This window comes from Lutjanus erythropterus, chromosome 6 (genome assembly GCF_056507025.1).
Source record: "Lutjanus erythropterus isolate fLutEry1 chromosome 6, fLutEry1.hap2, whole genome shotgun sequence".
NCBI classification, from domain to species: domain Eukaryota; kingdom Metazoa; phylum Chordata; class Actinopteri; order Lutjaniformes; family Lutjanidae; genus Lutjanus; species Lutjanus erythropterus.
The window spans coordinates 36,370,890-36,397,851 of NC_139322.1; the positions used below are offsets into that span (position 1 = coordinate 36,370,890).

Consider the following 26,962-nt stretch of genomic DNA (forward strand, 5'->3'; position numbering starts at 1 on the left):
AAAACATTATATTGACCCACACTAAGTAGGGCTTTTGACTAAAGAAAACATGCTGGTTAAGGTAGAATTAAAACTTAAAAAACATAAGAAGTTTAACTTGAGAAAAGTCAGTAACATTGCCTGTGTGTGCAGTATTAGAATTAGTTTATTCCAAAATAAAAAATATATGTAGATATAAGAGGTAAGTTAAATATTATGGCTTTATGTCATAATAGTAACCTGCTCACTGTACATTATTGTGCTTGTTACATTGTTATGTACCAAATAAAACACACAATATAATTTTAAAATGATTTTAGTGATTTAACAATGATTTTATTGTTCCTGCTGAGTCAATGATCGAAATTATGTCTGTAGCAATGATCTACATAGTAACAGTCCGCTACGCAAAAATAACAGACCATAGAATGCTGTAACTGACCAATCAGAATCAAGTATTTAACAAAGCCATGTAATAATAAATATATATATATATTTTTTTAACAAATAATCTCTTTACTTTATCTGAATAAAAAATTTTGGCTTAAGAAGTATTTTGATTGGTATCAAATTAAAATGTGATCTTTCAACCAAATCATAACTATAACTTGAGAAAAACTAATTATTCAGGTGTAACAGATTACAGTGATTTTTTTTTTTTTTTTCGAAGTTGGTCCAAAGTACCTTTTTCAGTGTATCAGCATAAACCTGTCACTGGTCTGGCAGCTCTACCATATTAGCAAAGTCATTCCAGCAAGAATAACATTTCTCTTTTGCCTGTGTGAATTTGTTTGGGATAAGCAATATGATGTTATTTATAAAGTTGCATCCCTAGACAGCTTTCATAACAGCACATCTCTGAACCAGATGCCAGTAATCTCTCCATTTCATCCTCAGACTGTACACCTCTTCCTTCTCTGTCACTCTGATGTACAGTTGGACACAATAGCTTATGGCAGATTCATAGCATGATAATAGTAACCTGTGTCTGATAGCTATTATAATGCTGCCATTACCAGGCACAGGCCTCTTACAGGACACCAAATAGCAGCAAATTGCAGTCATTACTTGCGCCTGGACAAATACCACGCTAGTAATACAGCCTATCTGATAGAGGGAGGAGGGGAAAAAAAAAACATGTCGCGCTGAAGCACAACAGCCAGAGAGAGAAGTTTATTCAGTGGGGCTTTGTGGTAGTGGGGCGGATGATGTATTCCAATGGAACAGTTCAATTATTGAGTTTTAGAAAACAGATAATGGGATGGGAAACGGGAGATGCTCGGCCAAAGACTCTTTGTCTTACTGAGGTGACTGGGGAGTGTGCGTGTGTGTGTGCATGTGTGTGTGTGTGTGTGTGTATGACAGTAAGTAAGTGAGAACCACCTATTTATATTAAATATGGCATTTTCATCCCTGGCCTATTTGCTGCTGCAGAGGGAAACACATTCATCTGCGGACAGCGGAGGGAGGTGGGGTAGAAGGACAGGAGGAGAATTAGAGAATGAGGTGGAGGAAGACAGACGGAATGGAAAAAATGTCCATTTTAACCATTCATTTTAGTCTTCAAGCTGATAATGGCCAGTGTTTGTGACAAAAAAGAAAACGCGCAGTGGGATTCAGATGCTTTTTTTTTTTTTTTTCACATTTCCGGAGCGAAGGGAGAGCAGAGAAGGGGGGGATTTATTACAAATAAATAACAGCTACAAATGAGCCTCTCTCATTTGGGTCATGATAGAGAGGCTCTTAATTTGCCTCGTGGCGGGTGAGAGGAGGGGGGTAGAGAATGGAAGGAGGGGGGTAAGAGGGGATGAGGGATGCTGGGAAGGATGGATGAGAAAGACACACAAATGTAATTGCGACTGATGTTTCATTCCACATATGGGGCCCCGTGCGGTCCCAGCTAGCTGCATGCTATAGGCCCGGCTGTAATTGTCCCATCTGTATAATATGAGGGAAAATATAAGACGCTATCACGCCACAATAGGCTGATGGATGGCTCATTCTGCCCACTGGACAGGTTTTAAGACTGCCGCACAGACACACATGCAACCAGCAATAAAATGCAGATATGCAATTTCTGACATAAAAGTATTTGCACATAAAGACGGTCTGCATATGAGTTGATAAATTATGAGCTCAAACACATGCATGTTAATTATAATTCAATACAGTAAATGGCGATTTGCTTGTAATAAGATACTTGTAAACATTAATGTGTTAAAATTATATAAGTGTTAATAATATTGTAATAAACATGTTTATTGTTAGATTATGACATTTATAAGCAATGTTAATGTTTAACACTACTTACAGTTTCTTATAATTGTTTATAATAGCATTACAAATACATTTATTTAAGTCAACTAACTTAAACCTTTACTAATTTTACTTTTGTTGTTGCTTTATTAAGATTTCTACTTACTTAATTATGCATTTATTGACAGTGAACTATGCACTTATTAACAGTTAACAATGCATTTTTGGGGTACTGGATCTACTTGTTAACATTTACTCATGATTTGTTTTTCACTTATTAGTTTTTTCAGGCTTTTTTCCTCTGCTAAGAACTGCTAATAAATGCGTAATGAAGTGTTTAGAAATCTTAATAAAGTCATAACAAAAGCTTAGTAGTAAGGCTTTTTAAAAAAAAAAAAATAATAAAATAAAGTCTATAAACTCTATAAACGTTTATAATGCTGTTATCAAACACTGACATGGTCTTATAACACATAATAATGTAATAAGCATCTTATATGGGTGTTATTACCTATTAACTAATGCTTATTAGGAGAATATAAAGTGTTAGCTTGGTAATATTACTAAGACTTTTTTTCTTTCAGAGGCATTCCCTGATATTTTTTATTTATTTATTTGTCTGTCCAATTTCCTTCCTGCTGCCTTCTCTCTCTGGCCCTCTGTCTTTCTGTTATGCTCTCATCTGTCATGAATTTGGCTGGACACTCCGAAAAACACAGCAAATGAGGCCATAGATCACAAGTAGACACCGACAGACACAACCTTGGAGGAAACAGACAGGGAGAGAAGAGAAACAGAGGGAAAACACAGAGGCCGGAAAAGAAAGGCCCTCTCCATCATTATCCTTTAAAAAGTACATTCTTGTGTTTCATAAACTCTCTAAGCACCAGCAGGTATTAGCCATATCATAACAGTAAGTGCACAATGGGGAAGTTTAGCAGCGTGGAGACCCAACACGCAGACGATCTGCAGAACTTACACAGCAATTCTCCTCAACATGTTTCTCTTTGTCATCTTTCCCTTTTGTGTCACTTCTGCACAAGACAGATAATGGAGGGGAGGTAAATTGATACGTGTGACATTGTTGTCCTGTTTTGTCTGGATCAGGCTACGATTACAGGGGACAACTTACAGTTTAAAACTGTACTTGGCATGACTTGATGTAAACACCCTTGATTTTGGTCACAACAACTACGGGATGTTTTATTTACACTCAAGAAGAAGCCTTTGATTCACTCTACTCAGAATCATATTATCTTCATTCTGTATTCACCTGAAGTCAGAGATGGAAAAGTACAAATACTTTGTTACTGTACTTTGTACGTTTTACTTTTACTCCCCACATTTTAACGCAAATATTTGTACTTTCTACTCCTTACATTTTTAAAACAGGCTTGTTACTTAAGTGCCTGAAGTGACATTAAAGAAATAGTTTTGGTGATCAAGTACCACACTATCACTGCATCTGAAATTCCATGCTAACATGCTTAGTATGCTAAACTAGTGTGTAAGATTCTTTGGTTAAGTCTGTTTCGGGGGAAATATTACAATACGTAAGCACTAGGTAGTATGCTGGCATAAATATCACACAATGCAATGCGGCAGTGATAACATCAACACTAACATACATATAAGGCAGCTTTGGTGTAACGTCAAAAACGCGTGACTTTTATGTAAATGAGGTTGGTACTTTGCATTATATATATTTTTTAAATTAGTGAATTGGCAGGGGTTACCATGGTTACATGTCTCCAGCCATCAGTGACGTGATACGTGCTGAGTAGTGTGTAGGAAAAGATATAAACTACTGTTTATTTACGCACAGTGTTTTGAACAATAGTGCACATTTTTTTGAGTTTCAGATGTAGCAAATTTCTTTGCTAGGAGCAGTGAAATCCTGAAGACTTCATTGGTTCTCATGGTTACATTAAGACCATTTGTTTCATGGATTAAACTAACAAGACGAAACATGATCATTAGTTAGGGTCACAGGTGCTGATGGACAGACTTATTTAGGAGAAAGCTGGGCGAGCTCTTTGTCCATCTCCAGTCTTTATGCTAAGCTAGGCTAACAGTTAGCTGGCTGTACTCAAAGGAAAAAGTGGTATAAATCTAACTATCATATTTGTCTTGGCAAGACAGTGAACAAAGGCATTTTCCCAAATTATTCCCAAAACTACTCTATTACAGTGATATGAAAAAAAAAACTGTGTCTCCAAAAATCTTCACATACATTTACACATACAAACTTAGATACATGAATGTTTATAGATCTGATAAACACCAACCCCTCAACTCTCTCATTCTCACACACACACACACACACATACACACACACACACACAAAGTCTCACAGTATCTCAGTTTAGCTCTTTCACAAATCAACTTTGCCCAATTTCCTTGTTCAGACCCAAGTCATGCCGTTCCCCTCAACCACATTAAGACATCTTTCTCTCTCTCACTGTGTGTGTCTTTTTGACCGTCTCACAAACCACATTCTGATCAGCCAATCACTCATCTCTCTGCCTTGACAGACTGCTGACAGCTGGTGTGTGTGTGTGAGACTCTATTTGTGTGTGAGTGAGGGAAGGGTTTTAGCAGATACAATGCCATCCAAAAATATGCTTATCTCAAAAAGTATATGGCACCATTGTTGAAAGCCATTTCTTTGAGTTTAACAGTAGACTCCAAATATATGAAAATGCAACAAAGTCTAACATTTAAAAAGCCATTACAAGTTAGTTTAAAGGCCCAGTGTTATTTATTTGTGGGATTGACAGCCGTAAATTGAACTGCAGTCAGCATCCTGTTGCTCATACTTGTGTATGTATACTCACATCCAAGGTATTGGTCAAAACAGCAACGTGACATACGGGGGATTGAACGGGATTGATCGGCATCATGTTGCTCAGATGAGATAAGTAAAGTTAGGCTTGTGTTGTGGTGGGTGCTGGCTGTTTGTTGATGTTAGCAGGCTCTATTTCTAAGCTAACATTAGCCTCCGTTGCACACTGTTGGTGCCGTAGGTGAGCTGAAGGGTTGTGTCTAGATTGTGAAACCCAAGATTTTTTTTCTTTACTGTGTACACACTAATTGGTTGGCTGAGGTTTAGGGAGAAAAACAAATGGTTATGGTTAGGGAAAGGGTTGAAATTATAACCGTTGCGAGATCTTTCGTGGGTCTGGGGTTGCCCTTTAAAGACAACTGAGTTGAGGAGAGGCAACGCGCTTGACAGTTACTTCCTTTGGATTTTTCAGGAAAATTCTTGTCATAGAAATCAGTCCACAGGCTGCCCAGTTCTGAGCAACTGAGAAAGTCGGCGAAGGTCCTATTTTTTTTTTAAGGCTATGTAACAGTCCATTCACACATTGGTAATGCAAAGAAATACAAAGTGAGTAACCTGGATGTGCAATCAAATATATCTTTGATATAGCAATAAAAATAGTTTGGAAATTCCATGTGAAGTGCCTGAACTGTACTTTGTGTCAAGACAGCGTGATTTGCACTTTAAATGAGAAGGGTCCATCTGCGTCCTCACAACAAATACATTCAAATAAAAAGAAGTTAAAAGACCATTAAATTGGCAACAGGTTACTTTAACAATAAGTTACTGTAGAACTTTTCTAGAAAGAAGGCTGCTTCAACGTGCTTGGTTTTCGTGGGAACACTGTGAAATCCTGTTCAGGATGATCCGAGGGGTCTTGGTGCTTGGTATCGTACAAGTACATCAGCTCTGAGACTATTTGGTGCTTTATAAACTAGTAAGCGGATTTTAAAATTACACAGGAAGCCAGAGCAGTGATTTAAGGACTCTGGCAGCAACCCAAACCACAACCTTTTCCGATATCTACCCAAGTTGTTTTTGTGTTTACAAAAGTCTTGTAGTAGGCGTGTCCTGTAGTACCTGCAGTTAGACCTGCCTGCTTTAAACTTACCATCACGATGAAGAAACAAGCCTCCAGCTCTCAAACTCTCACAAGAAATCTCCACAAGCCATCCATTCATGTGCACAGGAACAACTTTTATCAACACTTCTGAGCATTCCCTCTACTTAAACAGCTTTTCCCCGCCGCCAGAAAAGCCAGGCACAGCACTTTTTTTTTTTTTCCAGAGTGGCTGTTTACATCTGCTTTCAAGCCACCACTCAAAAAAAATATTAAATAAACTTAGTTATTAAAGCCACTTGTACCCTTTGTGGCTTTAACCACAAGAGCTTGAGTGGTCAGTAAAAGTCAAGTATTAATCTTGAGCTTTAGATGGCAGCAGCCCTGAAGGACTTCGGTGTCTTGCTCAGAGACTTCAGAAATGATATTCACAGTCGTCTTCTGCTTGAAATGACAATGTCTTTAAGCAAGAGTCTAAACCACTCTGTCATTAATTTCAACTTGCCCACACAAAACAAACTGCGAAGACAAGACGTTCCAAAACTCAACTCACCAATTAGCTGACAGGGCCAAGGGCACTTCCAGTGGATTTCTGCTTCCTCTCCTCATTATTCTCCCTGTCCCTGTCTTCACTAACATTTTTTTTAGCAACTTAAAAGTTGGACAAACACCAAAGAAAAACTGCTTTAAAAAAAAAAAAGGAGCGCACGGCAGTCTTTTCTCCCTGACCTCCAAGTGCAGTAAATGCTGAGTGAATTGAATATGAACCCTCTCTGATGTGGTGCCAGGGGTAGGGTTTCTCCACTGTGCAGTACAGTACAGCTAAGTACATTTCTGTACTGTAGCTAAATCGATACACAGAGGTACATCATCAGACCATTATGCCACTGTCTGAGTGGCCTCGCGGAGGCAGGGGCGAAGGCACTCGCTGCCAAAAGGTCACCTTACGAAGGTGTTTTACAAGCGGACAGGCCTGACCTTGCCCCTGCGAGTTCAATAGTGGAAATGTGGCGGTGATGTTACGGCAGAGAAAAGATCAGAGACTGGGCTTGTGTGGCCTCATGGTACAACACCGTACATCAATACAATGAGGAGATTACAGATCCCAAAAATAAAGAAAAACATAAAATCAACTATTCTCTAGAAGTGGTATAGATCATATCCTACCAAAAAAAATGTTAACCCTCTATGGGACGGTGTTGTCTCTAGGTAAGATGCCCATTTTTGGCCATTTACACTTAGAGAGTGCATCATCGATGACAGTTTGACACTTTAAGAAAGAGCCAGGACCCCGAGGAAACTGATAGCAGTGTTTTAATTTGTCACATGTCTCTCTGGAGGTCATGTTAAATCCTTTTTCTGCAGCTTTTTTTTCACACGGGTTAGCTCCATCTCTTGCCACAAAAATGATCTGGAAGAAATTGATTCATATCAATAGATAAGAAAAGTTCCTTTCTAACTGTTTAGTGTATTTTAGTTGATAATTAAGAAATGAAAAACTGTTACAAAGTAAAAGTTGCTTTGAAGTAACACCGTGCTAGTATGGATTGCCACCATGAGATGTTTGGTGTTGTGTATTTAGGTTTATATACTGTTCCGCCAATATAAGATAGAGTTTCAAATGAATTGTTGACTATTTTATTTTATTTGAACACATATGCAGTGAGTCAAAAATGGCAGCAGCACAACAAATGGTTGCAAAATTTTGTATGTCAGGAAAGCCACCAGTGATCAAACACTGAAATGTGACTCGCTGTCTTGTTTTGAGGGGGGTTATGATCGTTTAGTTTAACAGGGTGTTGATTTGAAATTTGCTGAAATATACTGACAGTCTTTGATATATTTATTCATTAATACATGCTGTTCCACAGAGGTACAGTGTTGCCTGAAAGTAATGTTCAGACAAACAAACCTATTAAATAATACAGTTAATTTATCATATTTTTCTGTTTCAAATGGAATGAATTTTAAGCTGGTGAGGCAATTGAATATTTTCCAATAGTATGGTAATAATTTTCATTTAAATTTTAAACTTTTTTCATTCCTTATCATTATGGTACAGTGTCGCTTTAAGATAACACACCCTAAAACTTACCCTTTTCTTTTTAATTACCTCAAATTGTATTTATTTGGTCTATTTTATGATTTAAAAAACTGAATTAGAATGTTGGTATAATTGTTAGGGATTTATATGTATATGTCATTTATTAAACGTTTTGTTTTGCTTTTTTTTTTTTTTAAACTAAACTAGACAAGAAATCACAACTTAAAACAATCTGAAAGTGTGTTAAAAGTCGTCAAAATCTAAAACTAACAATAACTACTGAAAACATAAGGTGTAAACAATAATCTTTGTTTTAAAATCTTTTCTTTTTTTAATGAAAATGTTGGCCTTTTAAAGTTGTGTGCCAGATTTCCGTCAACACCGTCAGATTTTTACAAAAACATGATTTAACGGGGCATAACAAAAGGTTAGCTTTACCCTACAGACTCACTTCCTGGCTTAAAAAAAGCGGGAATACTGCTCAAGCACCAGTAAACTTTATATTTTTTAACTAATTCTTTAAATAATAATGCCATCAGATGTTTCTCAATTCCATAGCCCTTCCAGATCAAAGCTAAATAAGAATTATGTTTTAAAAATATGCATGTAATTAGCATTAACAGAACTCCTAGCAACTTAAAAATCAAATGGCTACTCAATACAAGATGTGAAATGTAACATTATGTCAAATCCAACTAAATTTAATGAAAAATGTAATGAAAGGAGGCTGGCCTGTTAGAGGGTTTAATAGCTAAGAATGTGATCTTTTAAAATATATTTTTCCGGCAGAGTAAAGATCAGAACCCCTCCAAAATATGGTTTTGCCCCAAGAATGAGTGTAATTCAAGTCTAAAGTAACAGAATAACTCATCATAATGGGAAAGGTGGGACTAGAAAGCATCACTTCATAGCTGCATATTAGTACAAGCAAAACTGGTGATTATATGATCAGTGAGTAATGAGGTTCAAAGGTACAGTAGAAATCAATAGATTATGAGCTGTAATCCACTTAGTCATTTACTTTAAAGCAATTAGGTGATGTCACCCACAGGGACATTCGGGACACGGGAAATATTTCTGTCTCAGTGATGTCCACAACAGAGGCTGATGACAGGATGAGGAATCTCTCTTACCCCGCTGTTTTTATTAGATCGGGACAATTTGACCACGTAACGAGGAAACAACGGCAATGATAAAATTGATTTAGAGCCATTGTTCATTTTTATGAGCGCAAAAACGATGCGACACGGCTGAACAGAAAGAGACAGACCCAGAAGCTAGAGGCAGGCAAAGACACATAGAGCGAAAGAACATAGAGAGACTGTCTGTGTGAGTGTGTGAGTGTGTGTGTAGAGGAGACACAAAGAGAGCCATGTATAAATCCATCGCTCGCTAATCGAAAACTCTCCTCTCGCGGTGAATCGGACAGTTTTATGTTGTCGCACTGTGTGTGTGTGTGTGTGTGTGTGTGTGTGCGTGCTTACGTGTGAGTCAGTGCTGCTGTACAGATACGCAGTCTATACAGCTGCAGTCCAATCCACCACTTTTAATTATGTGTGTGAGTGAATATGGGAAAAGGTAAATTGCTCTGTCAAGCTGGGAAATGGGCTTTTTGATGTTTGAGGTCTCATCACTTGGCATTTCTATTATTCAACAAGGAGAGAGAGGAACGGAGGGATGAAGAGGAGGAGGAGGAGAGGAGAAGGAGAGGACAAACAGGGTGAGGGTACGCCTCACTTCTGAAAGTGATCAGCAAAGAGAGGGTGTATAGAGGAAGCTTTCAAGCCATGAGTCCTAACGCAGAGCTCGCTGAGGAGCCGAGGTCCACAGCTTGGAAATGTTTTGGTTCAAACAAGCAAAAAAACAAAAAAACAAAAAAAAAGCCCTGCTAAACTCACTGTACCCTGAATTAACCAGCTGTCTAACAGTATTAGCAGCTAGCTGAACACAGTGGATCATTTAGCAGCTAGAACCAGATTTACCTCAAGACGTAGTGGATTGAAGAAAGTTCAAATGAGAATTCAGGCTATACAAAACTTACATTCACCATGCTGCCACAAAAAACAACCACAAATGAATGCTAACGATGTGTAAACAAGCAGTTATTTGTTAAAATCTACATTATAACAACTTAATAACATGGTAATAAAGGTATTAAGGTAAGTTATTATCATTATACAACAACAATTTATCACTGTAGTGTTTATAGCTTGTTTTACCTACCCCAAGAAAAAAAAATACTGCTTTAATGTTGTTTGTAGCTTCGGCTAATTCCCCTCTATAAAATGGACTTATGATTAAGTTTGATCTTGAGTATGACTTTAGCAGAAAACCATGTGTATGAAGTTATTTATAAAACCTTATTTTTCTAAGCAAAGTCTAGACTGGACTGAAGTGAGTTTCCTGCTGGTTATGTCAGGGTATAACAGTTTGGGAGGGACAGGTGACCATCCTCTGGTGAACTTTGCATCATTTTTTTAAATTTTATTTTATTTTATTTCACTGAGACTTGTTTAAGACTCGAAACGCAAAAAAATTTAGGACTTGACTTGGGGCTTAAGTGCAAAGACTTGAGACAAAACAAAACAGTGACTTGGTCCAACCTTTGATGGCTAAACTTATTTAATCTACAACATTTTTATGCCTTTTTTACTCCTTTCTGCTCAAGATAAGAAAGTAATGGCACCTCAGTTCACAAACATATTGATAATTATATACAACAAGCTAATCCTGATTAGCCTTTGACGAACATCAGAAGTTTAGCATTAAGGAGGACTAAAGTTTAAATCAAAACTTCCTTACACAGTTACAAACGTCTTCAATAAAAGACTGAAGATGAAATTATAGCTACACATACTTGAACATTAAAATATACTGTATTCAGTTTTACTTCACAGCATATTTTTTCAACCAAAGTTACAGTAGCATTCTTAGCAAAAGCGACTTGGGTTCACATTTGGACCCTTTTTGACATGGCATCCCCTTGGGCTATTTTGGAGACACAAGAGGCTACTTTTCTGAACTGTCTCTGTCTCAAGACTAGTGGTCAAACGTGGTTAAACTCTGCAATTTTAGATCAATACTTGCATGTCCTTTTTAGATGGGATCTGTGAATGTAGCTAAATAACTCCAGAGAAAACAGTTTTTCTTTGGGCTACTTTTTTTTGGCTTGAAAACAGCAGAAGTTTTTATACCCCTGGGCTTGGCCAGCGACCTTAAACCACAATACATTATCTCTAGTCCAGACAGCCTCCGGCTAAGAAGACGTTCCTCATCAGTAGGCCGGGGAGGCTCTGCACACTCTCTGGTCCTGTGCCGTCTGGTACATAAGTTCACATTCTGCAGCAGAGGGAAGATCCTTATTCTATTCTATGCTGTCTGAAGCCACTACTCCACAAGCAGTTACTCCACAAACTCACTCCATCTGAGAAAGACAGGAGTGAGGACCCCTAAGAATATTGAAAAGATGAGGCAAGAAGAGCCGCAGAAAGGAACGGAGCATATCCTGCAAACCAATTATATTTTCCCACCTCCTCAGCTCTCACCACCTCTCTCTTCTTTTCCATTTGAGCGTCTGACTGGACTGTGAATTTGGTCAACGTTGAAGCTCTGCAAGTGAAAGACCATTACTGCTTTACAAAGGATTGGTCATTCCATCCCATCCACTCTGTCAATTAGTGCGATTACACTGAAAAGACAAAATTTAAAACTTGTCATCACAGCACAGATCTGAGGCAAAAGAAAATTGGAAGAACAGCCCTCATATAAATCTACCAACGTGCACACTTCTCCTATTGCTATTAAGGATTTTAAAGTAGAGTTCATGGTAATTGAAGAGACATTTTGGATTTTTTTTCATGTGCATATTCACTTTCTTGATGACTTTCATGAGAATATCGATACCACTCTCATATTTGCTAGCAAGAAGAATGAGCAACAAGCTTTGCTTGGCATTAAGACTGGAAGCATGAGGAAACAGCTAGCCTGGCTCTGTCCTAAGTAAAAAATCTCCCTGAACACACCTCGACAGCTGGAAACACATCATGGGGCCTCATTACACAAACTTCTTGAGTCTGAAATCATCGCATCTAAGTTTAGCATGACATTTAGAGGATTTTGTGGTATTACAGAAGCATGTTTCTTAACTGTTTTTCTCAGAAAAATCTTATCTTAGTAAAGAAATGTAGCTATGAAAGACCTGCCTTAACTGAAGAGTGACTTGGAGTTAAGAACTGAAGTTAATGAAGTACAGTGAAAATGGGGAACAACATGAACACCAAAATACTATGATTAAAAGGCTGATGAAAGCAAATGATGACATTTTTTTTAAATTTTCTGAGCCTTGTATTAATGGGTATATATGACAAGATGGTTAATTTTGAAATGTTCATCCAAATCTTTATCCTGGACACACAATTGTAAAGAAAACCTCCCTTAAAGGTGAGGTTTTCTCTCCTCCACTGACCTCCAGCTCACCGAAACTAAAATTGAATGTCTGTCTTTTCTTGTCCATTATAGCAGATTAGTGCTGATTGAAAAATCGAGTTTACAGTTCTACTTAGGATTTCTTAAGGTAAGATACAAGCTCTGAGATAGGACAGGATACAGCCATGAGGTTAGGATTTGGATCTGTAATAGGAAGATTGGATTTTTCCTGTTTTTAAAAGTTAAGACAGGACAAGCAGTTAGTTAGCATTTTTTTCTGTAATAGGCTCCCTGGAAACTCCATCCAAAATACTAACATGCTATTTAGTACCTATGCCTGAAACCTTAGTAAAGATGCAAACTTTTTCTGAGAAATGTTACAGTATAAGCGCTAAACAGTGCGCCGGCATAAACATCCCACAGGGCAACGCAGTAGTGACAATGGTAACAACATAATAAACAAAGGCAGAAAATAACCAAAGCAGCTCTGTTGTAGCATCAGTAACTCTTCAGTTTAACTGTAATAATTAAGGTTTCACTTTTTAAGCTAGGCATGATAGTTTTCTTAAATCAATTTGTCGTTAGCGCTGGTTACCGTGGTTGCACAGCTCCAGCAAGGATGCTCTACAGAAAGGTACAGAGCAGTGTACCAAAAAAGACACATACTACATTCTATTCACACAAAAGAAGTTGAACAATTGGTCACGTTTTAGGCATGTGGTGTGCAGTATGTGGTTTCTGACGCAGTGCTGTTGTCACTGTGAGGTACCCTGAAAAACCAGCGGAAACTACACCCACACAGTGAATACTTACATCACAAACAGCAACAACTTCACCTTTTTACATTTCAGTAAATAAAATGTGCCAATGAATAACATTTAGAGGTTCAGGCAGGAATTTTTTTTAAAACTAACTACTTCCACTCCTTATGCTAAGCTAGGCTAATCCTGCTTCATATTTAACGGACAGACGTGAGATTGTTATTTCCCAAAACGATGGACTATTCAACCGTAAAACTGGATCTGAATCAGTCTAGTCTCCAGGTTTGAGAGGACGATTATGCTCCAAAATCGAGCAAAAACAGTGGCAAACGTACAGTATATATGTACTTCTATATTAATCTAACAGTATCACCTTGGATCATTTCAAACAGGATGCATCGTGGGTTCTATAATGCTTCTCTCTTGTCACCTGACCTCCCTGCAGTCGCCGCTCTAACATGCACCGACATGTAATGGACATATCAGCGCTCATCAAAAATAAAACACTGGCGTTAATAATTGAATGAGACTTTCTGGTGGCAATAGCAGTCATCTTTAATGCAGATGACAGGAGTTCAAAGTGAAAACCGGAGAACACTCCCAGCATGTGGCTTTCTTCATTGTGCTGAACACTGCTGGCTAAAGTAGAGATACTTGTTGAACATGGGCCTGCTGGGATTATCCTTCTAATTGATATCATTGTTTAAGTCTTATACTCTCTGTTAACAGCTTGCTGCTTTTTTGTAAACATTTATTATTCTCAAGCTTTCCCAATGCTCTCGTTTCTTTTATCTGCAGAGTTTTGTGGAGTACTTTGGCTGAGACTTTTGAACTTCTTGCCAGTGTTTGTTTCAGATATTGCTGATGTTATTATCAGAGGTGTGGACTTGAGTCACATGACTTGGACTCGAAATTAATGCTACGTATATGTGAATGCAAATGTGTGGTTGTACGGCATCTCTGGCCTTGGATTAAAAAGTGTGTTACTTTTGTAATAAGTTGCAGGAGAGAACCATGAAGAATTAACATTATGTTACTGAGTTCCAGCAAAAGAAAAACATTATACCAAAGATAATTTAGTTGACTCAAAAAACAAAAGTCAAGGATCATAAATTACAGACACAACAAGTTCTGACTTCGTTTAACATTTTAGGTTTCACAATGAATGGTTAGTTGGAGCTCTATTGGTCAGAATGGCATCACATTTGGTTAAGAACGCATTATGACTCGTTCAAGACTAGAAAATCTTTTAGGACTTAGGACTCATCATCTCGATGCAGGACTTGCCTATCTTGACTTGGGACTTGAATACAAAGACTTCAGACTTATCTGTGACTTGTCCTGTTGCTGATGTAAAAATCCAGCTGTATTTTACTGCAAATTTGTGGATCTAGGAACTGTCTGTGTTTCTAAAATCCGTGTGAATGTGTTTTTGTGTGTGGTGCTTCAATATGTACTTATGTATCCTCCTATAAACTACATTTCAGCTTCTTCGACTGCTATCCATGATCGCCGGGCCTCGTTTCCCCTGTCACATCAACAGAGATGCCGTCCATTGGCATCAATTACACTCCACTTCCTCTCTGCGCTTATTCAGACACATGGAAGTCAATTATGTGTAATTGCTGGTAAATTACGCAGCACTCATATGGCAGTTACTGTCCACGTACTGGGGAAGTCTTGTTGAAGGTTATCACATCGCAGTCATTAACCGTCATGAGATAAACGAAGGAGAAGAGGCCGCGGCTGAACTCTGCAAACTGCAGTGTCAAACTCTTAGAAATTAAGTTATTTCAAGACAACAACACCTAGATGCCAGGACTGCAGGAACATACTGTACATATTACTCTACTGAATAGATCACTGTGGGAAATAAGAAGTCAATCAGACAAAACGATTTAAAATGAAAAACAGAGCACAAAAATGCTAAGCATAATTTACTATCATCAAATAAAGAAATTAAAAAAAATTACAAATCTTGACTTGCTTTCATGGCCATTTTTTTATTTCTTGCTTATTTCTATCTTATTACTTAGGCTACTAAATTACTACAAAAGTTATATATATGTATAAATTCTAAAGTAAATTCTAGTAAAAAATATTTTACTCTATAAGCTTGGGGACGTAGGGAAAACTTACAGGGATAGTTATAGCCTTGTTGAAATAGGGCCCTCCTGTAGCAGGTGATCACAATGGCTAGCTGAGACCATGCTAGCACTCATCAGTGACAATAGCTCACCTAGATTAATTTGGTACCTCCCGTTTGGTATTTTTTGCTTGAGATTTTACACTATTTCACTCAAAACTTATTGAAAGACAGACAAAAATCTCCATGCTAACTGACAGGTTTCTAAGCTTCTTTGCTAATGGTGATAAGTTGTGTACACAATATGCTTGGCATTCGGGTGGCTAGGTTGTGAAAAACCACTGCTAGGTTATAACAACATGGACTGTTTACATCTAGAGGCAACTGAGGCAAATGATTTAGCAAGCTAGTGAGTGGCTGAACATAATACAGGAAATGCAAAAGCATAATAAAAAGATGAGGCCATTGGGAATATCAACATTGTCCTCAGACATGTTATAAAATTATGACAAAAAACTCCATTTGAATAAATATTAACTTAAAGTCCATCAAAAAGTAAACTTTCATGGCCTCTAACATTTCTGAAAACATCAGCAAACACGTCACAACCCATGAACTCGTAAAAATTTCCGCTTCAGCAGTCATAAATAACACAAGCAGAGGGAGTTCATCGGAACTCTTCACACTAAACATTTGAAAGCAGTATCTGATAGAGCAGATTAAATAAAAGTGGATGATGCAACACAACCAATAAACTTTAATAGCATCTGCATTTCGGGCTCTCTGGCTCCTTGTACACTCAAAGATCAACACTGTCAATGAAAAAAAAATCAATTTTAAATGTGAACAGGCCTTTACAGTGAAAATGGTAGTCACTGAAAACAAAAAAACACTAAAAACCCTGCAATTATTAGCTACAATTAAGATCTTCAAAAGTAACTTTGTCATTCTTGTAAAACTAGAAATGTCACACTTTAAAAATAACTCTCACACTAATTAATATGCAAAGTTTCATGCATAGCGTTTCCCTGGTGAAATGTTGGTATGGGGCTTCATCCTATATGTGACAGATTTTAATATTCATGATATTAATTAGCAGTTATGACTATATATGTGTGTGTAATATTGCTTGATTTGCATATCTATTCATGCGCTGTATGTGGTAGCCTACTACATGTAATTAGCCTGATTGCTCACTCCCCCAGTGTGTGGTTTTAGGACACATCTCCTCATGAGGTCTTTATGGTGCTATTCCACTGTCTTTATTTTCTAAAACTTCACTCTATTGTCAGTTGTGAGGAGGTGTGTGTGTGTGTGTTTGTGGGCACTCAGCTGGTAATGCATGTGTACCTATGAAAGTGTGTGTGAGGGTGTATGAATGCATCTGAAAGCGATGTGTGTCTATCAATGCAAACATACATGCACTTAAATCATGTCATGTATCACTGGGTCCGTCCCTAAAATCACCAGACAGATAAATGGCTATTCATGTTTAGTCATCATTTCCTCAGGGTTGTCAACGGCAACTGCAGGACGCATTATGGGCTGCACTGCTAAGCTTGCCGGTTCTGTAGGTCATTGTATTTTAAAGAGTTCATGTGTGCATGTCATACCTGTTTATCTGTGAGGGCGTATAAGTACTGATGATCCGGGCTGAAGAGCAGATCCCTCAGGATGGGGCTCCCGTTGCTCACCACCACATTCTCATACAGCAAGGCAGGCTGGATGATGGAGTTCACCAGGATCTGGAAGAAGACGGAAGAAAATAGCAAAACTGTGATTACGATCCAACTTTTTCTTAAATTACTGTGTAACAACAGTATGAATTACCAAAATAATGCGCAATTACAAATCTATCTGTTACTTCGGCATTATGGACAGCACCATGGATTCATCAGTACACAGCATTGTAAGCTACTGATATTTCAGAGCCATGGTCGGGGTCCATAGACCTCCCTGCCTCTGCACTATCTCTGCTATGAGGGAATGGGGATGGCAGGTTAACAGGGGGGTAATCCAGAGAGCTCACAGTCAACAGTTTTCTTTCTATCAAAAAAAAAAAATAGTCCCCATTAAAACAGTATGGAATTTTCATTGTGGTCCTTGATGAAGACGAGGGAGGCATTTGAAGACGAAGCTGCGTGCATGCCAGGATTTTAGGGGACTTGGATTATGCCAGACAAGTAGTATGGTGGCATTTTATGTTTTTTCCAATTGTTTTTTTTTTTTTTTTTACGTCTGACAACTAGTCGCCATTTACTTACATTGTTTCAGAGATTCTGCAACACTGTTTTTCTGTGAAACTTCAGCATGACAGTGACTCGATAATGACAGAATTTTCATTTTTGGGTGAACTATCCCTTTAAGTAGGTTGTTGGGTGTAAGTAGCCGAATAACTGTTGTATGACTATTCTCATTTGCATGCAAATAGACACTTTGTACTATATTTACTGATGTGATGAATCACATTTTTGTCTTGTCTGTTCTATATTTCATCAGTTCTGAGGATCCATGCCACACACTGTCCCGTGTATGATGCAACATTGTTTGCTATATTTTAATATTCCCATGCCATGTTATTATCCTCAGACATCAGTTGGTCACTGTAATGATCACAGCTGTCAGACTCGGGCTGAATACTTCCATTTTCACTGTGAAAGTCTCCTCTAATGTACAGCGAGAAAATTCTATCACTCCCACCTCTTCTAAAAGCAGCCACTTCCCATTACATCAAGTGTAGCACTTAAAAATTTACTTTAAATGTTGCCATCAGCTGAAAAACATCCACTGAAATGACAGATGACAATTTCAGCACTTTCATCTGGTTCTCAATTCAGGCTGAAACTCAGAATCATGCCAGTTGCTTGTGGCACGGCACTGAAGTGGGTGTAACTACAGTACACAACTAAATGATGGCTCTTTTGTTGGTGCTTACAGTGTTAAGTCTACTGACAAAATTACAGAGTTATGAGCATCACTCCCTTTGTAGCAGCAAGTAAATCGTTTTCTCCTTCCCCCTGTACTTTTTTTTTGGTCTGGATCTTTCTCTTTCTAATTTCCCGACCTCCATCTGCTCATCCATCACCTGACAGCAGTTTAGTCTGCTACAACTTTTCTGTTTTTCTGTCGCCTAGGCTCACTCCGTCATCGCTCTTCCTCCCCCCCTTCCTTAGTCTCAACAGTCTCTGCGGTTATTATCTGCCAAATCACTACCAGAGTTTCCTTAATCTTTTTTTTTTTTTTTGAACAGAAGGTTCATTAAAAGACAGTCTGTCATCGCTGTGTGTGTGCTTTTGTTGCTTAAGAGGAGGAAGCAGTTTTTGGTTAAAAGTCAAGTGCTTAGACAAATCAGCTTTGACGAGCTTCTCAGTGGGACATCCAGAATCTTAAACCTGTGACTACACTACACTAAAGGTCAAATGTGAGGTATGTTTAGCCATCAAGGTATCAAAGTCATTTATTTTCATGACACAACACAGGGTTGTACAATGACAGAGTTGTAGTTCCTTCATATAACATATATACAGATAATTAATTCTTAAAGGTTGAATAGAGTCTTCCTGTGTTTCTGTTATTTTATCTTTTTAAAAATGTAATAACACCAAAATATACATTTTGTAAAGTTTAGTCATATTTATCAATATGCATAACATCACATGTAGTAAATATAATTACGACATGTTTTCACAGCAGTACTTTTCTGTTGGATAATTACCATCAGTGATCCCATTCAAATTTTAGACTTATTTAGAATTACTCAGAGTGAGAAACAGTTAAATATATTTTATAAGATTAGAAACATTTATTTAAGTATTAATAATGACAATTTCCACCCAGAACCATCACATAAAATAATCATAGCCTATGGGAAAAGGCTGGAAATGAGTACAAAAATAAAACCATAGAAAAGTGTAAACATTGCTGTTTGTAATAAGTACAGCTACTTTGTGTCAAACTTTGAGAGTTTTAACACAAAAAATCAGTGAGTTATAGATGCTGAGACAAAAAGTGTTACAACTGTCCCTACTCTATTTTAAATTAAGTCTAATTAATTGATTATTTGTATTTTAATCTCTGGAAATTGGAAACTTGTGAAGTTTCGTTGACAGACACAATGATAGTTGCACTCTCTGCACAATATAACAGTGGCAACTATTATGGCCAAAACAGGTAAAATGATCACAGTTTCTTTGCTCTTTGTGTAATTCATATAAAAACTATTTCCAATGAAAATGTAGACACTGGGGAAATTCAGGTACCAGCAGGATTATATTTTTTAATTCAACAAAGTTAATGCACATATAAATTTGAGAGTGGGCAAAATGACCACCTTGTCTGTTCTACTGTTAATCCAAACCCCACACTTCCTTTTCTGGTGCCTACGAGTGTACTTCTGTCATTGGTGACGCTTGTTTCAGCTATAAAGCTGAAAATATAACAGATTGACAATGAAAAGTTTTTGACGGTGCTACCAGCCACAGCATCTACAGCAAAAACAGCATAAAGGAGCATGTTTTGTTGGAAAACCCAATATAACCCAAATACTACTTTCATCATAGTTTGTGTTAACTTGTGCGGGGTTCACCACATTTAGATATTTCCATTTATGTTGGAGAAGCCTCAAATTACAGAGCTTGTCCACACTGTGTGTGTGTGTGTGTGTGTGTGTGTGTGAAGAAGTTGTATCCCAGTTGTTCCTGTCCAAAGGTCATTTGTTTTAGCAGTCCCCTCTGTTGCTCCCACATGAACACTTGCACACACTCTGAAACTTTTATTGATGTGAGTGTGACCTTTTGTCCCCTTGTTTTTCTAGTTCTTATGATTTCTCTGTCTTCTTCAACAACAGCACAGGCAAACTCACACTGACTCACACATTCACTAAAAGACAAAAAAAAAACAAAAAAACAAACACTTTATTCTAAAACTGCTACATGCCTAGGGCTGCCGTATCAGTTGTGATGAGTGAAGGACTGTGGCAGAGCAAGAGGAGGGGGGTGGGGGGGGGGGGGGGTAGAAGCGATGAGCGTGCACTGCCCTACAGCTCGGGGCAGAGGGCAGTTGGAGTGGGATTCAGGTCAGCTGGCACAGAGGGGACTGCAGACTGGAGCAGGTGACTGGAGATTCTCATCTAGTCTGCTTGCCTGCAGGTTTCCACTCTCCTTCTGTGACCTCTGCACTCTGGAAGTTAGTGTGTCCAAACAGACTTCTCACTGAGGGAGTGGCCGCACTTAAGGGTGAGAAACTTTGATTAACCCGCTACAACTGAGATGTGGCAGATCAAACATACCAAATACCTTAGTCAAACCCCAAAAAAAAGGTCTATACACTATAAAAAATAAAAAAATAAAAACATAAAATAAAATAACTCCAGGCTGTTTCTGTGCACTGACTATAATTACAATAATTCTGTGCAATAACTCACTTGTACAAATCACACAGCATTGTTATTACACTGTTATATGATTATAGCGCGATGCATATTTCTGTACATAATTCTTACATAACTACGTTACATTCTTACATAATTCTTTATGAATTTACATATTGCTGGTTTATATTGTAGAATAATGCACATAGTTCTTTGCATACTTCTTATTGTACATATTTTGTTATTATTTTTGTTATCTCTTTAATAGAGTGTAGTAAAATGTATATATTTTTACATACTTCTTGTTGTATATATTGTGTTATTATTGTTATATTATCTCTTTAATATAATGTAGTAGAATGTATATATTTTTACCTATATATTTCTCATTTTCTATAATTTCTCTATATTTTTCTAATCTTGTATGTTACCTGTAACATGACCAATTTCCTCCTATGGATCAGTATTCTTTGTTCTGATTCTTTTATTATTAATTAATTATTATTAAGTTGACTGAATTTGAAAAGACAAGTTGAGGTAATTTGGTAAAATTCTGAACATTTTTCTAGCCAAGTAACTTAATATTTGTGCAGTTGTGCTTGAGAAAAAATGTTCAATATGTTTAAGATATTAAGTGAACCAGCAACTCTTCAGTCACACAAATGCAACAAACATCGTGAATAAATAAAATTTGTATATTTATATTAAGCTAATGAGAAAAGATTAGTTCATCCCACTAAATTCCTGTATTTTGTATGTCATGATATAAGAATTTCAAATAAATGTCATATGCTTACGTAGATGAAATACCTGCAGGAAGCCAGCTTTTTAAATTCCAGCAGTTCTGTCTGTGTAGTCTGGGTTCACTAAATTCAAAGCCATAAAAGTTAAAAAAAAAAAAAAAAAAAAAGAAAAAAAAAAGGGCGACAGTGGGGCATCTGGAACTTTTTTATGTTTCCATTTGTCCAGTTTCTCACTTTCTGGAACTTATTAGCAGAGAGCCCAGGCTATAAGATGAAAGAGACTCGGCTACAAAAGCTGTGTCTACCTGTTTTAAAAGGTGCTTATTAAATATGCTTTTATAGCTGCTCCCAGCATGATTAGTTAAAAAAAACAAAACATAAAGGCTTTCACTTTGATGTTACTGACAGCTTATGAGTCATTAAAATATTCTGCTTTTTTGTTACTGATTAGTTTACCTCTTTGGAAGCGAGACAATCATACGTATTTTCATCCTGCTCAGCAGTGCCGCTCTCCAATGAGCACGCCGAACATTAATTGCTGCTATTTGCATTCAAATTATCCACCAATCAATTAGTTTAAAACACAGTGTTTATTTGGAATATATGCGGGCTAAACTGACATATCAATTCATGACACTTCGAGAGGAGATGAGGTCTCACTGAATTCTCCATTTATATTCCAGGCATTTAAGGTAATGCTCTTTTCCAGGCTGATGTACATTGAGGAAGCGGGAACAGGTTGCGTGTCTTGCTTAAGGACAGTGCAATAAGACATGCATCATGTCGTTGACCTTTCAGTTGAAGTGCGCTCTCTCTAGGCCACCTCGAGTTACGTAACTCCACACTGACAACACTATAGAGAAAGTTGGGATGAGAAAGAAAGTTAAAGGTGACTTTTCCTAATGAGTTTGCAGCCCATGCTCTGACTTTGGAGTTACATCCCCTCTTTTTCCCCTTCCTTACCATCCTGCGTGTCCCTCCCTCGGACCTCTCTGTCTCCTCTATCCTCCTGGGATTAGGCTCATTACCAAACCAACGCTGATATTACCAAGGACATTATAACCCTCACACACACACACAGACACACACCAAACACTACAAGTGTAGACAAAAATTCATACCTAAGAACACACGTTCACACTTTTAGTTATATACATGCTCACAAATGTGCCAACGAGCCCTCTAAAGAAAAACAATGTTTGTGACTTTTCTTGTGAGGATGCCTAGCTAGCTTGTCAGAACTGGCTGCCAAGGACGCAGCTTTCAACAGAATGTAAGAGGAGTCAAACGGAGTGATGAAGAGTAGGAACACTGTGAACGATGCGGCCTTGTACTTACATGACAGAATAGGTTGATTGCTAATGACTCCTAAAATGACAGGTGTGCTGGACGAAATATTTCTTTCCCAGGCTGGCAAAGTCATGACCTGCCTTATTCTGCCTTTTATCAGCTCATACTTGTTGTCTTTGTTGTTTGTGTTGGTTCAGGCCTGAGGACTGAGATTTGTTTGGGTTAGGTTAATCAGAGACAGAGTAGGGAATGTCATGCCTTTTGCATCCTGGGAAAAAAAACATACTTTAAAGGCTTATCTGAAAGACACCCTCTACTCCAAGACATATCAGGAGCAAAAAAGGAAGGAAACGCCATGTCTGAGCATTTCTTGCTTTGAAACTGGAATAAGCAAGGGTAGTCTCATAAACACAGATTCAGTCTGGGTGTATGATGTCATAAACCTAAGGATCCAATCAAGAGTGTGGTGCTAAACATATCATCAGCAGCGATGCCCAGCCCACAGGAGAAGCCGGATGTAGCTAGTTACTGTGATTAGCTAGCAAAACAGAGGAAAAGCCAGGTGCAGCTACTTAGGGGTATAGGGGTGGACATTGGGGGGTCATGGGGTGTGTGGAGAGGGCAGGAGCTATTTTCATATTCAGGAATCCTTGAATACTAAATGGGTGTAGGGTTAGGGTGTAGAGCTAGATGTAAAACATTTTAACAAGTTATTTAAACTTATTTTGCAAAAAACAACATATTAGACACAATTAGTTAATTCTTGCAGAGCATTTTATATTGTTTAAAACATGACAGACCTAAGTCATGTGGTTACAACAGTCACAGTTTGAGTAGGTTTAGGCACCAAAACTACTTGGTCAGGTTTAGGAAAAATGTCATGTTTTGTGTTAAAATGTTACATTATGTCAATTGACGCAAGTTAGTCACGTGGTGCTAAGTCACATACGTAACGTAACTTCAATAAATTTAAAAATTAGTAAAAAGTGATTTTTAGTTTTGACGCTGGACCCAAACCCTTGTTTGGGTGAAAGTTCTTAGTTTGTTAGGTCCATCACTCCACTCCAACTTCTTCCCCTGCACACAGACTTTGTCACTCTTTATTCTACTGTACCACACTTCCTCCTTCACTCCCGTAATAATTAAGTGAATCCTCGAGGCAACTCTGCGGTGCAGTGTCTCAAGATTTAAAACTGTATGATGATCAAACATGGACTGATATTATGAAACCTCCTAATGAACTGGACTTGACAACTCAAACAAAGTTGATCGAGGTAAATACTGGGACATCCTGCTTCTTAAAGAAGCAGATATGAACCTTCTTTGGGTCGCGATGAAAGCAGAAGTTGGTAATGGTGGTGGAGACGGATGAGGTGGGATGAAGGTGGGAGGTGTAGTGGAATAGAGAGAAAGATGCTTAGCGTGTGTGCAAAGGAGTGTGTCGGGAGTGTGTAGAGGAGGACAAGGTAATAAAAGTGAACAAAGGGGAGTAATGAGCTTTGGCTGGAGTGCTGCAGTGATTAATACCACGCTGGGTTCAAACAACGGTCACACCTTTGGGTCAGGTAAACCGGGAAAATACAACCACTTTCAATCCTTTTCTCTCAACCATGGTTCATTTTTCAAAATTGTCTTGTACTCTTTTTTCCAATGTCTTGATTTGACTTTCTTACCCCCTTCCTTCTTTCCTTTGGCATGCATTTGTAGAATAAATTTTTTGTTCATCATGCAATTTTGCATTTGTATTTTATTCTATGTTTTTTGTAATTTCCCCCCCTTTCTCACCTGCCTTTTCCTTAATTTTCTTCTTCCCCTTTTCTAGCAATTCTTCCTTAAGGTCTTCATTTTTACTCTGTTTCCCTTTCTTTCCTTTCCCTCTTGAGATTTCTCCCTTCCGTCCTCCTTTTCCTCCTCTCTCCGCTTCATGACTGCCCCTTGTCCTTTCTCTTCCCTCACAGACACAGACCTCTTTCTCCCACCGTGTGTGTGCGTCTGTGTGTGCATGTGTGTCCAGACACAGCAGTGCCCTGTCCAACCTCAGCTGTTAAACATCTAGTTAATTACACGGCTGGACAAAGGGAGGGGAGATGAAGAGAAGGAGGGAAGGACGCAGAGAGGAAGAAAGAGAGGAAGATAGAGGCAGCTTGTTAACCCTGTTAGCATTTCTCACTGAAACCAATGTTACAAATGTGCGTTGAGGACGAGTAATGAACCAGGGTTCTAAATGTTCAAGTAGCTCTTTGATGATGGAGGGAAAAGAAGGAGGGGAAAAAGGCATTTCCTTAATGAAATCTATGGTGGTGTGTGTGTGTTTAAGGGTGTGTGTGTGCTAACAGCTCCTCATTGTATTCATGATCCCTAATGAAATTGACTTTGGTCTCATCTGTCGAGAGGCAGTGCACACACACACACACACACACACACACACACACACACACACACACACACACACACACACACACCTTTAACTCAGTCTTCACCCTAAAATTTAATGTTTTGACTTGTGTGTCCCCATAAGGATAGTGGTTCCCCACAATTTGTCTGTCTTAACAGGCTTATGTCCCAAAAGAATGCCCCACAATGTGACTGTCTCAGGAGGTTTTATGTCCCTAGAAGGATGCAGAGTCCCCACAATGTACCTGTCTCAACTAGTTTATCTCTCCATGAGGATGGTGGGTCCCCACAATGTGACTGTCTTAATAGAGTAACGTCCCCACAACATGAGTAATACATGTACGCACATAGACACACACACAGTGCTAATAATTCTGACAGCAGGATTCTGTTTCCAGAAGGAAATTCAATTTAATACCAAGGGGTAAATATTAAACATGCAACTAGTCACAACTAAAAAGAGAATGCGATCGACAAAGAGAGACACACTTTTTACACCAGGTTTTCAAATTCATTTTTGAATGAATTTCACTGTTCCAAACATAAGTTAAGACAGCTGAGACACACTGCTGTTCACACCTGTGTCCATCATGCGTCTCCAAGGTGTCCAGCTGAACACTTGTGCGATTTTATTACTGTCTATGTCACTTCCACTAGAAGGTCAAAAGACCCGGCAGACAGTTATTATGTCAGTCTGTTGTCAGACAAGTGCCAGATTTGTTTCGCTGGTCACAGCAAAGAAAACAAAAATGCTTCAAGACCTAATACACACATATGTCTATTCCAGCTGTTGAGATTGGCAGGAAATGTGGTCAAATGCATTCGAGAGCATGTCGGCAACTGATTTCAGATTGGATAACAGTGTAAATTTTCAAATAGGGCAAACAAATGATGATTGCTGTTGATTAAACTACACAACAGATGGGGCTGGCCAGAATGGACTAAATATTTTTGACCAAACTCTATCAGTATTATCACAATATGATAAACATGACTATTGGTGCTTTTAAAAAATATTACCACAAAAGTTTTTAATAATCATAAGTAATGTGAATATGAGTGGGTAAAGAAATGGGTAAAGGCAAACAATAGGACAGCAAGAACAGTCTGGCAAGTTCAGAAAATGACATCACTTTAGTGTAATGCAGCCTTTAAAACCAGGAAAACAAAATCTGCTATATTATGATGTAATGATATCCAAAATCCAAGACGATATCTAGTTTTATATCACAATATTGATGTATTACCCAGCTCCACCAAGACACACTTTTCAAGAAAAGTGTAAACGGGGTCAGAAAGAGACAGAGACTGAGCGGTGTGAGATTTATAAGGTAGTCATCTCAGTGAATGTGTATGTGAGTGTGTGCGTCTGACCCTGACTGGAGGGCATCCAAAGTATCACAGCACACCTGCTGACTACACAGTCTACAGCTCTCTCTCTCTCACACACACACACACACACACACTTTGGAGGAGCCACATCAGCGAGACAGGTTACTCGGAGTGAAATTAATCATCGTTCTTTTGTCGCACCGCTGCTCTCACAACAGGAGGCCGGCCCCAGGTGACGCACACACATATGCACGCGCACATACACACACGAAGAGTGACAGGCAGACAGCTGGCCGGTGACAGCATGCCACTATGAAGCTGTTCCCCTAACAGCTAACAATAGTTGGCTCCGGTTTAAAAGTCGGCGACACTGCCGAAGTGTGGTCAAGTGAATGGACTT

General features: G+C 38.3%; 1 protein-coding gene across 1 annotated transcript in view; it reads right to left on the minus strand.

Moving 5' to 3' along the window:
* The window catches only part of LOC146325665 (plexin-A1-like), a 401,996-nt gene that overhangs the window by 192,523 nt on the left and 182,511 nt on the right, over positions 1–26,962 (minus strand). The window contains exon 4 of the mRNA XM_084721796.1: positions 17,049–17,180. Coding sequence (XP_084577922.1) covers positions 17,049–17,180 — 132 coding nt within the window. The remainder of the gene's footprint in view (positions 1–17,048; positions 17,181–26,962) is intronic.